We start from the raw sequence: 13,794 nt of genomic DNA on the forward strand, positions 1-13,794 counted from the left end.
CTTCAGAACAGAAGCCACCACACCATTTGTCTTCTTGTTGTTTGCTGTATATTAGCTGCATGTTCACTTTTTTGTGATTCTTGTACAAGGACCAAAAAAGGTCCCTCTGACAGCAACCATTACCCAGCCCTCGACACTCAAAAAGAATATTCTGCTCTTTATTTTTAGCCAACCTCAAACCACAGGGTCACAGTGGGCCATTTGGGACTGAGATGAGAAGAAATGTCATCAGTCAGAGGGTTGTGAATCTTTGGAAATCTCCAGCCCAGAGAGCTGGCGATGGTCAGTCATTGAAGACTTTCCAGGTTGACTGGATGCTTGACGGAAAAGGTCATTCTTGACCAAAAAAGGGTCATAATGGGGCTAATAATGGGGATGGTGTTGGAAGGTGGAGTTGAGGCAAATTGGTCATAATCTTCCTGGATGGCGGACCAGACTCGGAGGGAGGGGCCGAATGGCCTTCCCTGCTCCTATTTGTTATATTCTTAATTTTAACCATAACTATTTCGGGCTGGAAATTCATGACATTTTAGTCCTGACAACTAGAATTGTGGAATCACCCTCCCTCAGCTCGCAAATTATTTAAGCGTGGTCTGCAAAATGTAAAATTTGAAAACGTTTTTCTCATTTCCTTTTTGTCTTTTTCTTCCATTCTAAATCCACCCCCTTTAATTCTGAATCTTCGTTTCTCTTTTTCTAACATTTCACCCTCCCCGTTTCCTTCTTCCTTGTTCCTGTTTCTTTCCCACTCCTTAAATCTCATTGATTATGGACATGGGCTGTTGGTTCCATCATTCACTGAGCTCCTATTACCCTTGTAACATGGTGATCACCTCGCTCCGTCAATCAGTTACGGAGCAAAACAGCCCCTCCCTGTCCTCGTAACCCGTCCCCTTTCTCAAAAGGTACCTCCCTCTACTCGCTAACCAGCCGCCCGTTCCCAACAAGTCCAGATGAGTGTGAGAGGTGTGGGCGGGGGCCAGCGAATCATGCGCGCATGTTTTGGGGTTGCGAAAAATGGGGAAGATTTTGGGCGGGAGTGTTTGCGCTCTTAGCCAGGATAGTGGAGGAGGAGCTGAACCCGGACCCTTTGGGATTTCAGAGAAGTCGGAGCTCATGGAGAGGAGGAAGGTCGAAGTCATGGCTTTCGCCTCTCTGATTGCACGGCGGGGGATTTTACTGGAGTGGCGGTCGGCATCGCCACCGGGGGTAGCGGCTTGGTTGGGTGACCTATACACCTTCCTGCAGTTGGAGAAGATAAAGTCTGAGTTAAGGGGCTCTTCAGGGGGGTTTGAGGAAAGGTGGGGGATGTTTGTGACCGTGTTTGAGGGGCTGTTCGTTGCGGGGAAGGGGGAGGATAAAAAAGGGGAAAATCTGTACAGACTGTATAGTTGATTGTTGGGAAGTATGTTTCCCGGGGTGTTTATTTGCTGTAACTTGTTTTGATACATGTTTGTAATAAAATACATTTTTTTAAAATGTCCACTCCACCCTCTGAACAGCCCCTCCTAATCTCCAACAAGCCCCATCCTCACCCTCTAACCTGTTCCTCCACGTCCATCAAGCTCCTTCCCGTCTCCAACAAACTCCAGCCGCCCCCTCCCCTCTTCCCAGACCCTCCTCTTCTAAACAAGCATCCCTTTCCCCAACAAGCCCCAGTCCCTACTCTCTAAGCAGCCCCTCTGGTTCCATTAACCTGAGGAGAAAGATCGCTGTGTGTCACTGAAGCCTGGACTCAGCAGTGGCTACACCACAACATTCACTAAAATACCTGGTCAACCCTTTCAGTCAAACAAGTGCACATCTAGAACATATCTTAAATAAATGTGTTTACCACGATGCTGTAGAGTGTGAGTCAGCCACCACATTGCGCCCACCGCGGTACGGGACACAGTGGATGAATCCCGCGTGAATCCCAAATGAGGCTCCACACCGGGCACCAGGCCGATTGCTAGCCACCTGTGTCATGTGAGAGTTCCTTTAAGAAATGGGTGTTTATCAATGATGTCAGAGTGTGGGTGGAGCTGGGCTGCCTGCCAGCTTTTTACTTTCGTTTTAGGCTGTTTGCAGGGTGTGTTTTAGCTTCATTTTCAGAGCTGGATAGCTGCAGTCACAGCCAGAAGGTGTATTAGAGTCTCTCTCTGTAATCTAAAGATTATAAATCGATCCTTTGGTGATTTAAAACTAATAACTGCTCTCAGCAGTGACTTTAACCTGATGTTCTTCTGTTAAAATTTATTTTTTTAGGTCTTATGGATGTTAAAAGGATAGCTTAAGGATTACTTAGTGTTATATTCTTTGGGGGTTGTATTTGAATTAATGGTTGCTAAGATGTTCACTGTATGTTTTTTAAAGGTTAACTTGAGTTCATAGAATAAACATTGTTTTTCTTTAAAAAATACTTTTCCATTTCTGCTGTCCCACACGTGGAGTGGGCCGTGCGCCCCCCATACCACAATCTATTAAAGGTTGTGGGTCAGGTGAACTCCATGAGACACTTTGGGGTTCTCTAAACCCTGGCCCATAACACCCGACTCGCTACACCCGGTGTGATCGGGACCTCGCTGGGCATGATCCAGATAATGAGATTTAAATGAGTCATTTGGCTCATTTGAATACCCGGAGACCGCTTTTACCCAGTGTCCACGAGTCAACGGTCACGCCCGCGTGCGTCAACCGGGCGCCGTGGAGCACTGGTTTTTACAAACGTTGCCCAAGTGTTACGGCACCTCGGGTGGCGGGGGGGGGGGGGGTTAGAGACCCCCCAGGCGGTCGGGGACAGGGCAGGGTGGTACGCTGGCACTCCCGCTGACACTCGGGTGCCTTGGGACAGCCAACCTGGCAACTTGACATTGCGACCAGGCTGGCAGTGCCAAGGTGCCCGGGTGACAGGTTGGCACTTCCAGGGGTCGCGGCCCGGGGGGGGGGGGGGGGGGGGGGGGGGGCGCACCTTGCCCATTACAGCGGGGTGAAGGGGGTTTCCAGGGGCCACAAGAAGGTTGGGGGGGTTTAAGGGGAGGGTCCAGTAAGCGAGGGGAGCCTGAAAAGAAGGGTGGGGGGGGGGGGCGTGTAGAGATTGGGGAAGCTGGTCAAAATGGCTCCCCTCCCTCCCCCCCCCACCCCGGTCTGCGAGGAGCTGGTCCTCCTGGTGAGCTTCAGCTCCACAAGTGCAGGAAATCAACCAAAGCGTGGCCTCGGTGGGGAGAGATTCCCCCAGGCCCAAATAATAGCGGCATGAATCTCGGCACTGCAGGAATTTGGAACCCAGCGAGCTCTCCGCTTCAATTAGCACGGTGAAGGGGAGGTATCTTCTTACCGGGCCCCGTTTCTACTGCCAGGGGAGACCAGCAGGGATTCTCTGCCGGCAGGAACACCAAGGCTCCAGAATGGAGAATCCCGGCTTCAGTTTCTCTCTCCACAGATGCTGCCGGACCTGCTGAGTTGAGAATCTTTCTTTTATAAGTAAGGTTAAGGGGGGGGGGGGGGTGGGGTTGTTCGGTTACGGGTATAGGGTGGATACGTGGGTTTGAGTAGGGTGATCATTGCTCGGCACAACATCGAGGGCCGAAGGGCCTGTTCTGTGCTGTACTGTTCTATGTTCTATTATAATAATCTTTATTGTCACAAGTAGGCTGCCATTAACACTGCAATGAAGTTACTGTGAAAAGCCCCTAATCGCCACATTCTGCAACTGTATAAGGTGTTGGTTAGGCTCCACCTGGAGTATTGTGTTCAGTTTTGGTCTCCTTACCTGAGAAAGGACATACTGGCGCTGGAGGGTGTGCAGAGGAGATTCACTAGGTTAATCCCAGAGCTGAAGGGGTTGGATTACGAGGAGAGGTTGAGTAGACTGGGACTGTACTCGTTGGAATTTAGAAGGATGCGGGGGATCTTATAGAAACATATAATAAATATCATATAATATTATAATATAATATAATATAAATATTATATAATATTATAATAAAATTATGAAGAGAATAGATAGGATAGATGCAGGCAGGTTGTTTCCACTGGTGGGTGAAAACAGAACTAGGGGACATAGCCTCAAAATAAGGGGAAGTAGATTTAGGACTGAGTTTAGGAGGAACTTCTTCACCCAAAGGGTTGTGAATCTATGGAATTCCCTGCCCAGTGAAGCAGTTGAGGCTCCTTCATTAAATGAAATGAAAATCGCTTATTGTCACAAGTAGGCTTAATTAGAACATAGAACAGTACAGCACAGAACAGGCCCTTCGGCCCTCGATGTTGTGCCGAGTCATGATCACCCTACTCAAACCCACGTATCCACCCTACACCCGTAACCCAACAACCCCCCCCCCCCCCCCCCCCCTAACCTTACTTTTAGGACACTACGGGCAATTTAGCATGGCCAATCCACCTAACCCGCACATCTTTGGACTGTGGGAGGAAACCGGAGCACCCGGAGGAAACCCACGCACACACGGGGAGGACGTGCAGACTCCGCACAGACAGTGACCCAGCCGGGAATCGAACCTGGGACCCTGGAGCTGTGAAGCATTTATGCTAACCACCATGCTACCGTGCTGCCCATTCAAATGAAGTTACTGTGAAAAGCCCCTAGTCACCACATTCCAACACCTATTCAGGGAGGCTGTTACGGGAATTGAACCGTGCTGCTGGCCTGCCTTAGTCTGCTTTCAAAGCTGGCGATTTAGCCCTGTGCTAAACAGCCCCTCAGTGTTTTTAAGATAAATATAGATCGTTTTTTGAAGAATAAAGGGATTAAGGGTTATGGTGTTCGGGCCAGAAAGTGGAGCTGAGTCCACAAAAGATGAGCCATGATCTCATTGAATGGCGGAGCAGGCTCGAGGGGCCAGATGGCCTACTCCTGCTCCTAGTTCTTATGTTCTTATTCCGGCGCCTGTTCGGGTACACAGAGGGAGAATTCAGAATGTCCAAATCAGCTGACAAGCGCGTCTTTCGGGACTTGTGGGAGGAAACCGGAGCACCCGGAGGAAACCCACGCACACACGGGGAGAACGTGCAGACTCCGCGCAGACAGTGACCCAAGCCGGGAATCGAACCTGGGACCCTGAAGCTGTGAAGCAACAGTGCTAACCACTATGCTACCATGCTGCCCATCCAGTTTATCCAGCATTTTCTGTTTTCACCCAGGGCATTGGTAGTTGGCAGTGTGAGGGAGAGGTTTACTGGGATAGGGGTTAAACCCACAGTGTCAGAGTAGATTTGCTCCTTCCTGTTTGACCAATGCAATCCCTCAATGGAAGTAATTAATGTTGAGATTAAGCACCCAAAAGGAAGTGAGTGATCCGTTCCACCAACACTGACATCTCTCTCTCACCTTGATGAATATTGAATCAGTAACAGAGTGGTTAAAAATAGAGCATTCAGATTAAACGTTCAAAGAGTTAAAAATTGTACTTGCAGAGTTGCAGCATGCCTGTAGGATTCCGTAACACTGTAATGTCTGGTAGAAGCTTTCAGCTCAGCTCCCTCCTACTGTTTGGAAGAATTGGTTCTGATTGAAGAGTCTCCAATACGGTAACAGAGGGACTTTAACCTTTGTTCATTAGGTCCTTGTCAGAGATCGAGATCTAATGAGCAGCTACTGAATCATTATGTTTTGACAGAGGGGGCATGTGAAGGTAGCACTGTACTGTCACATGCTGGAGTGCCAACATGTTCTGCCGCATTGCACCAAGATGCCAGCTCATGCCTCCCAACTTCTCACCCATTGAGTTCTCAATTTCAGATGGCGAGTCATAGGAGAGATCCCAAGTGGGCGTGGTATCACGCAGAGAGGGATGGAGTAAATCAGGTTACCAACCCTCAGCAGTGGATAGATCTGGAGTGGCACTGGAGGGTGCTGGTTACTGGAGGCCGTTGCTGCCTGCTAGAGGTGCTAAAGAGATGGTGTAGCCACAAACTAATTACAACAAAATGAGCTGTGTCTCTACTTTGCAAACATCGGCATGGAAGATACACGATTAGTCCGTCGCACCAGCAAATCAATGGCTCGTGTTTTGAAGAAATCGTTTATATTTTTGGATTTAAAGACAATCCAATTCATACATTTCTACTCCCTGTTCATGCTCCAAGCACACCACATTGCCAACTCAAAGCTCCATGAATTAGCTCTGGAAACCTCAAAGATTGACATGACGATGGAACACAGAACACCAGATTTTATAGCACAGACAGCAATATAGAACATGGCAATAATCGAACGTTGTTATTAGATATAACAGACCAGAGTTTACTGGAAGGAAGCAATTTTTGGCGAGGAAGCGATGGCTCGTGTATCACCCCAAGTTGCTGCACAATTTACATTAGCTTCACACTTTCCTGTGTCAGATATTTCCCAAAGCTGCAGCACTGTCACTAAACAGAGACAAGAAATAACAGTGCGAGGACCTTATCACAATGCGCTAATTGTTAATGATTGCCAATCAACCCCTCTTTCCCAGAAAGTGAACAGTTACAACTGCGGAGATCACCTCCTTCAGGCAGTGAATTGTTTTAGGAGATTTTTTATAAATGTCAATTTATTTCTTTCTTTTCCACATCCTCCCTTCTTTCTCTCTCTTTTAATCCAATCTTCCTGTCCCGATCTTTACTTATGCCAGATCCCCCTGTGGCCTTCAGCTCACACTACTGCAGCTTTGAGGGAAAAGCCATTCCCCCCCCCCCCCCTCCCCGCTCGAAGCAAATCTAACCAGCGTGGGATGCCTCTCTCCAGCAAATTCTGACCCAATAGCATGATTATTCCCGTTGAAGTCACAGCCTGCTCTCCCGCTTTGCACACACTTCAACTCAGAACAAGTCTCATTGAGAACAATTGGTGCCTGTGCAATATAGGGAGAACAGGCTGCCTCTCCGTGCGTGGGCTAGGCTGGCTTCTCCATACACCATCACCTCTTCCACTCTGACTTCTCATTGCTCATTAACACTGCCGGTGATTTCATCGAGGTGTGGAAAGTGATTATAAAGGGTTGATAGGGTAGCTGGAAAGAGGAATTATTCCCTCTGGGGGGGGGGGAAGGGTTGCAAAACAAGAGGTCGCAACGGTCACATTAGAGGCAAGCCATTGAGGAATGAGGTCAGGAAGCGTTTTTTCATTAAAAGGGTAGTTGGAATCTAGAAATCTCTGCCAAGGCATCAATTGAAAATTTAAAAACCGTGATTGACAGACTTTTCTTAGACAAGGTTTGGAGATGGAGTTCAGATAAATTACAGAACAATCAGGAAGGGCTGAAAGGTCTCATTCTTGTGGAAGAGTATAATATTCTTCTGGCTGTGGGAGGCAAGGTGAAGAATTACTGCTGATAACAGCGCCACTGGACGTGGCTATTCTTCGGCAAATTGTGCTGCGGGTGTATAACAGAGGAAGAGTTCCTGTGGAGAAAGCCAAGGCCCCACCTACAGTCTGCTCATACATTACTGCCCAACGGTATCTCCCAGAACCTACCCGCTGCTTCTCAGGATCCACAAACCTGATTCCAAAGTAGTCCTTTTCTAGCAGGTTCATGTGATGGCAGAGGAGGTCTATGAGATAGAGGCCTTTAGCATCCCGCTGTGAAAGAAACAAGAACAAGATCAACAGACCTTATATATTCACGTTGAATTTATTCGTGCAGAAGCTTCACTTTTCAATTTGGGCCATTGTAATCAATACATCATTCTATTTTTCTTTTCTTTTTCTATTCTGTCCTTGGATATGGGCATTGTGGGCAAGGCCAGCATTTGTTGGCCATCCCATTAGGGGCTGGTTTAGCACACTGGGCTAAATCGCTGGCTTTTAAAGCAGACCAAGCAGGCCAGCAGCACAGTTCGATTCCCGTACCAGCCTCCCCGGACAGGCGCCGGAGTGTGGCGACTAGGGGCTTTTCACAGTAACTTCATTGAAGCCTACTCGTGACAATAAACGATTTTCACTTTCACATCCCTGATTGCCCTCGGGTTGGGTGGCATTTTAAGAGTCAACCACGTTGCTGTGGGTCTGGAGTCACATGTAGGCCACACCAGGTAAGGACAGCAGACTTCCTTCACTAAAGGACATTAGTGAACAGATGGGTTTTTAGAACAATCGACAATGGATTCATTAGACTTTTAATTCCAGATACTTCATTGAGTTTAAATGCCTGCCATGGTGGGATTTGAACCCGGGTCCCCAGAGCATTATCTCGGGTCTCTGGATTACTCATCCAGCAGCAATACCACTACGCCAGTGCCTCCCCCTTTCACACCAAGAACTGCTCGGTGGGGAACTGCTGGAGAGAAGGTATCGAACACTGATGATGACACTGTCTCCAATATGTTACTTTATCCACTGCAGTTAATCAGTGAGAGGTGCTATGGGAGAAAGACATCTAAAAACAAAAAGCGGAAAGACCATGGGGCAGTTGGGGATACGAGATGACAGGCTGGGAGTGACAGGGTTCCAAAGCAGTCGGTTGAACCACGATTATTGAATATCTCGAGGGTTTCATTACCATCAACATGAGTAACATGCTCAACGTGACGACCACACAAACCTCAAAACGTTGCATTAGATTTGACTCTGAAACAAAACACCGCGCGCAATTTACGTCATCTTTCCATGATCAGGAACGGCAACAGGATTAGAAATTGGAGATGTCAAATCATCCGCGTGGCCACAAATGAGATCTGACTGGCAAACCAAAGAGGGAGGAAGGCAAGCGAATCAATGGAAGTTCGGGATCTGGGTTTGATAAATGCTAAGGGCAATTCTACTCAAACTGACATTTGCTGGTGCAAAAGTTGCCTCGGCTTTTCTGCACGAGTAAACTGCGTTGCTGATGAACATTCGTTCTGTTGTTTCAATCCTAGGCCCATGGCCATTTGCCGAATGCCTGTGACACACACGCAGCTGAAGGTAATAACAGGTGGCCTAGCTCAAGGGAAACCAAAAGCAAGAGATCCGCAATAATTCGCCCAGTGTCTGCTCCCTCCCTCACGTCAGGGATGCTCGATGAAGCAAGGACGCCTGACATCTATCAGCCACTTCCATTGTCACATCAGCCTAGATTTCAGAAGATGGAAAGCTGCAAACTTATCACAACTCCGCCCCTTACCCCAACAAAAGGAGATTTTAAAATCCTTATTGTGAAGATTGGTAGATTGAAGCTATTTTTCTGAATATTCACACATTAACTTGCATTTCTATAGCATCGTTGACCAGAATCAAAATGTCCCAAAAAGCTTCAAAAGAGTGTTATCAAACAAAACCTAATATTGAGTCAGACAAAGTGATATCAGAGATGGCTGACCAAAGCTTGGTTGAAGGGGTAGGTTTTAAGGAGTTCTTAAAGAAGGAGAGGGGGGGGGGGGGGGGGAGGTTTATGGAGGGAATTTCAGCAATTAGGGCCTTTGTAATCAAAGGCACATCCGCTAACGGTGGAACAATAAGATACAAAACTGCACTGATTATAACAATCTTGGGGGACGATTCCATATTTGTTTTACTAATTTGGAGAGACATGCTGGCCTCTAATGGGAATGCCAACAAATATATTGAAATAAGAAGAGTTCTTGGTAACCTGTATTGCTTGTTTGGAGACATGATGGGCTGAATGGCCTCCTTCAGCGCCATTAACAATTGAAATGAAATGAAATGAAAATGGCTTATTATCACGAGTAGGCTTCAATGAAGTTACTGTGAAAAGCCCCTAGTCGCCACATACCGGTACCTGTTCGGGGAGGCTGGTACGGGAATCAAACTGTGCTGCTGGCCTGCTTTAAAAGCCAGCGATTTAGCTCAGTGAGCTAAACCAGCCCTGCTGTGATGGGTACATAACAAGGATTGCATTTGAATAGAGAATTCAATAAAATATGCCAAAGCCTTTCACATCACCAAATAAAGTTTGACACCAGAGTCAAATAAGGAGATATTCGGATAGGTCAAAGAGGTTGGTTTGATGTACTTATGGATTGAAGCTAAGTTATGAGTGTTTCCCTTGTGATTGGTTCAAGTCCATCAATTTAAATTCTGCCCACATTTCACATATACCTTCACGGTTCAGGATCACTGGCTGGGAAATCACACAGAGTGATATTAACCCATATCCACTCATGGATTAATGCAGCGTGTTTACTATGTTGGCCATAGAATGTGAATTGGGGATCCAGATGTGGGTAATTACAAAATTAACTAGGAGACAACAAATTATTAACAGACAATATCGTTGGTATCACGATCTAAATATTCATTTTTGCACATTGAATGTACATGAACCGTAAACTTTTGGTACACTGTTTCTAGGTGAGGAGATGATAAACAGGAGTCAAAGTGTTTTTGGAATACCACATGGCTGGTTGTCAGTGGAATCAGAAGGTCGTGGGTTCAAGTCTCGCCGCAGAGGCTGGAGCACAGGCTGACATACCCAGTACAGTACTGTACTGAGGGAGTGCAGCACTGCCAGAGGTCAGTACTGAGGGAGTGCCGCACTGTCAGAGGGTCAGTACTGAGGGAGCCGCACTGTCAGAGGGTCAGTACTGAGGGAGCCGCACTGTCAGAGGGTCAGTACTGAGGGAGTGCAGCACTGTCAGAGGGTCAGTACTGAGGGAGTGCTGCACTGTCAGAGGGTCAGTACTGAGGGAGTGCAGCACTGCCAGAGGGTCAGTACTGAGGGAGTGCTGCCCTGTCAGAGGGTCAGTACTGAGGGAGTGCAGCACTGCCAGAGGGTCAGTACTGAGGGAGTGCTGCACTGTCAGAGGGTCAGTACTGAGAGAGTGCTGCACTGTCAGAGGGTCAGTACTGAGGGAGTGCTGCACTGTCAGAGGGTCAGTACTGAGGGAGTGCTGCACTGTCAGAGGGTCAGTACTGAGGGAGTGCAGCACTGCCAGAGGGTCAGTACTGAGGGAGCCGCACTGTCAGAGGGTCAGTACTGAGAGAGTGCTGCACTGTCAGAGGGTCAGTACTGAGGGAGTGCTGCACTGTCAGAGGGTCAGTACTGAGGGAGTGCTGCACTGTCAGAGGGTCAGTACTGAGGGAGTGCAGCACTGCCAGAGGTCAGTACTGAGAGAGTGCCGCACTGTCAGAGGGTCAGTACTGAGGGAAGTGCTGCACTGTCAGAGGGTCAGTGCTGAGGGAGTGCTGCACTTTCAGAGGGTCAGTACTGAGGGAGTGCTGCAGTGTCAGAGGGTCAGTACTGAGGGAGTGCCGCACTGTCAGAGGGTCAGTACTGAGGGAGTGCTGCACTGTCAGAGGGTCAGTACTGAGGGAGTGCCCCACTGTCAGAGGGTCAGTACTGAGGCTGCGCTGCACGTCAGAGGGTCAGTACTGAGGGAGTGCTGCACTGTCAGAGGGTCAATACTGAGGGAGCCGCACTGTCAGAGGGTCAGTACTGAGGGAGTGCTGCACTGTCAGAGGGTCAGTGCTGAGGGAAGTGCTGCACTGTCAGAGGGTCAGTGCTGAGGGAATGCTGCACTGTCAGAGGGTCAGTGCTGAGGGAGTGCTGCACTTTCAGAGGGTCAGTACTGAGGGAAGTGCTGCACTTTCAGTGGGTCAGTACTGAGGGAAGTGCTGCACTGTCAGAGGGTCAGTGCTGAGGGAATGCTGCACTGTCAGAGGGTCAGTACTGAGGGAGTGCTGCACTGTCAGAGGGTCAGTGTTAGGGAGTGCTGGACTGTCAGAGGGTCAGTACTGAGGGAGCGCTGCACTGTCAGAGGGTCAATACTGAGGGAGCCGCACTGTCAGAGGGTCAGTACTGAGGGAGTACTGCACTTTCAGAGGGTCAGTACTGAGGGAAGTGCTGCACTGTCAGAGGGTCAGTGCTGAGGGAGTGCTGCACTGTGGGAGGATCAGTACTGAGCGAGTGCTGCACTGTCAGGGGGTCAGTACTGAGGGAGTGCCGCACTGTCAGAGGGTCAGCACTGAGGCAGTGCCGCACTGTCAGAGGGTCAGTACTGAGGGAGTGCTGCACTGTCAGAGGGTCAGTACTGTGTGAGTGCCGCACTGTCAGAGTGCCAGTACTGATGGAGTGCCGCACTATCAGAGTGTCAGTACTGAGGGAGTGCCGCACTGTCAGAGGGTCAGTACTGAGGGAATGCTGCACTGTCAGAGGGTCAGTACTGAGGGAGTGCTGCACTGACAGAGGGTCAGTGCTGAGGGAGTGCCGCACTGTCAGAGGGTCAGTACTGAGGGAGTGCCGCACTGTCAGAGGGTCAGTACTGAGGGAGGCTGCACTGTCAGAGGGTCAGTACTGAGGGAGTGCCGCACTGTCAGAGGGTCAGTACTGAGGGAGTGCTGCACTGTCAGAGGGTCAGTACTGAGGGAGTGCTGCACTGTCAGAGGGTCAGTACTGAGGGAGTGCCGCACTGTCAGAGGGTCAGTACTGAGGGAGTGCCGCACTGTCAGAGGGTCAGTACTGAGGGAGCCGTACTGTCAGAGAGTCAGTACTGAGGGAGTGCCGCACTGTCAGAGGGTCAGTACTGAGGGAGTGCCGCACTGTCAGAGGGTCAGTACTGAGGGAGTGCCGCACTGTCAGAGGGTCAGTACTGAGGGAGTGCCGCACTGTCAGAGGGTCAGTACTGAGGGAGTGCCGCACTGTCAGAGGGTCAGTACTGAGGGAGTGCTGCACTGTCAGAGGGTCAGTACTGAGGGAGTGCCGCACTGTCAGAGGGTCAGTACTGAGGGAGTGCTGCACTGTCAGAGGGTCAGTACTGAGGGAGTGCCGCACTGTCAGAGGGTCAGTACTGAGGGAGTACTGCACTGTCAGAGGGTCAGTACTGAGGGAGTGCTGCACTGTCAGAGGGTCAGTACTGAGGGAGTGCCGCACTGTCAGAGGGTCAGTACTGAGGGAGTGCTGCACTGTCAGAGGGTCAGTACTGAGGGAGTGCCGCACTGTCAGAGGGTCAGTACTGAGGGAGTGCCGCACTGTCAGAGGGTCAGTACTGAGGGAGCCGTACTGTCAGAGAGTCAGTACTGAGGGAGTGCCGCACTGTCAGAGGGTCAGTGCTGAGGGAGTGCTGCACTGTCAGAGGGTCAGTACTGAGGGAGTGCCACACTGTCAGAGGGTCAGTACTGAGGGAGTGCCACACTGTCAGAGGGTCAGTACTGAGGGAGTGCCGCACTGTCAGAGGGTCAGTACTGAGGGAGTGCCGCACTGTCAGAGGGTCAGTACTGACGGAGTGCTGCACTGTCAGAGGGTCAGTACTGAGGGAGTGCCGCACTGTCAGAGGGTCAGTACTGAGGGAGTGCCGCACTGTCAGAGGGTCAGTACTGAGGGAGCCGTACTGTCAGAGAGTCAGTACTGAGGGAGTGCCGCACTGTCAGAGGGTCAGTGCTGAGGGAGTGCTGCACTGTCAGAGGGTCAGTACTGAGGGAGTGCCACACTGTCAGAGGGTCAGTACTGAGGGAGTGCCACACTGTCAGAGGGTCAGTACTGAGGGAGTGCCGCACTGTCAGAGGGTCAGTACTGAGGGAGTGCCGCACTGTCAGAGGGTCAGTACTGACGGAGTGCTGCACTGTCAGAGGGTCAGTACTGAGGGAGTGCCTCACTGTCAGAGGGTCAGTACTGAGGGAGTGCCGCACTGTCAGAGGGTCAGTACTGAGGGAGCACCGCACTGTCAGAGGGTCAGTACTGAGGGAGTGCCACACTGTCAGAGTGTCAGTACTGAGGGAGTGCCGCACTGTCAGAGGGTCAGTACTGAGGGAGTGCCGCACTGTCAGAGGGTCAGTACTGAGGGAGTGCTGCACTGTCAGAGAGTCAGTACTGAGGGAGTGCCGCACTGTCAGAGGGTCAGTACTGAGGGAGCGCCGCACTGTCAGAGGGTCAGTACTGAGGG

The 13,794-nt window shown here is 49.9% G+C and overlaps 1 protein-coding gene across 3 annotated transcripts in view; it reads right to left on the reverse strand.

Annotated features, from left to right (window-relative positions):
- LOC119974428 (FERM domain-containing protein 5-like) overlaps positions 1-13,794 on the reverse strand; it is a 336,354-nt gene that overhangs the window by 120,918 nt on the left and 201,642 nt on the right. For 2 of the 3 annotated variants that reach the window (XM_038813295.1, XM_038813296.1), the window contains exon 2: positions 7,454-7,558. In XM_038813295.1, coding sequence (XP_038669223.1) covers positions 7,454-7,558 — 105 coding nt within the window. The remainder of the gene's footprint in view (positions 1-7,453; positions 7,559-13,794) is intronic. The other variant, XM_038813297.1, reaches the window with a different exon arrangement.

Source organism: Scyliorhinus canicula, chromosome 12 (genome assembly GCF_902713615.1).
Source record: "Scyliorhinus canicula chromosome 12, sScyCan1.1, whole genome shotgun sequence".
In the NCBI taxonomy this organism is placed as follows: domain Eukaryota; kingdom Metazoa; phylum Chordata; class Chondrichthyes; order Carcharhiniformes; family Scyliorhinidae; genus Scyliorhinus; species Scyliorhinus canicula.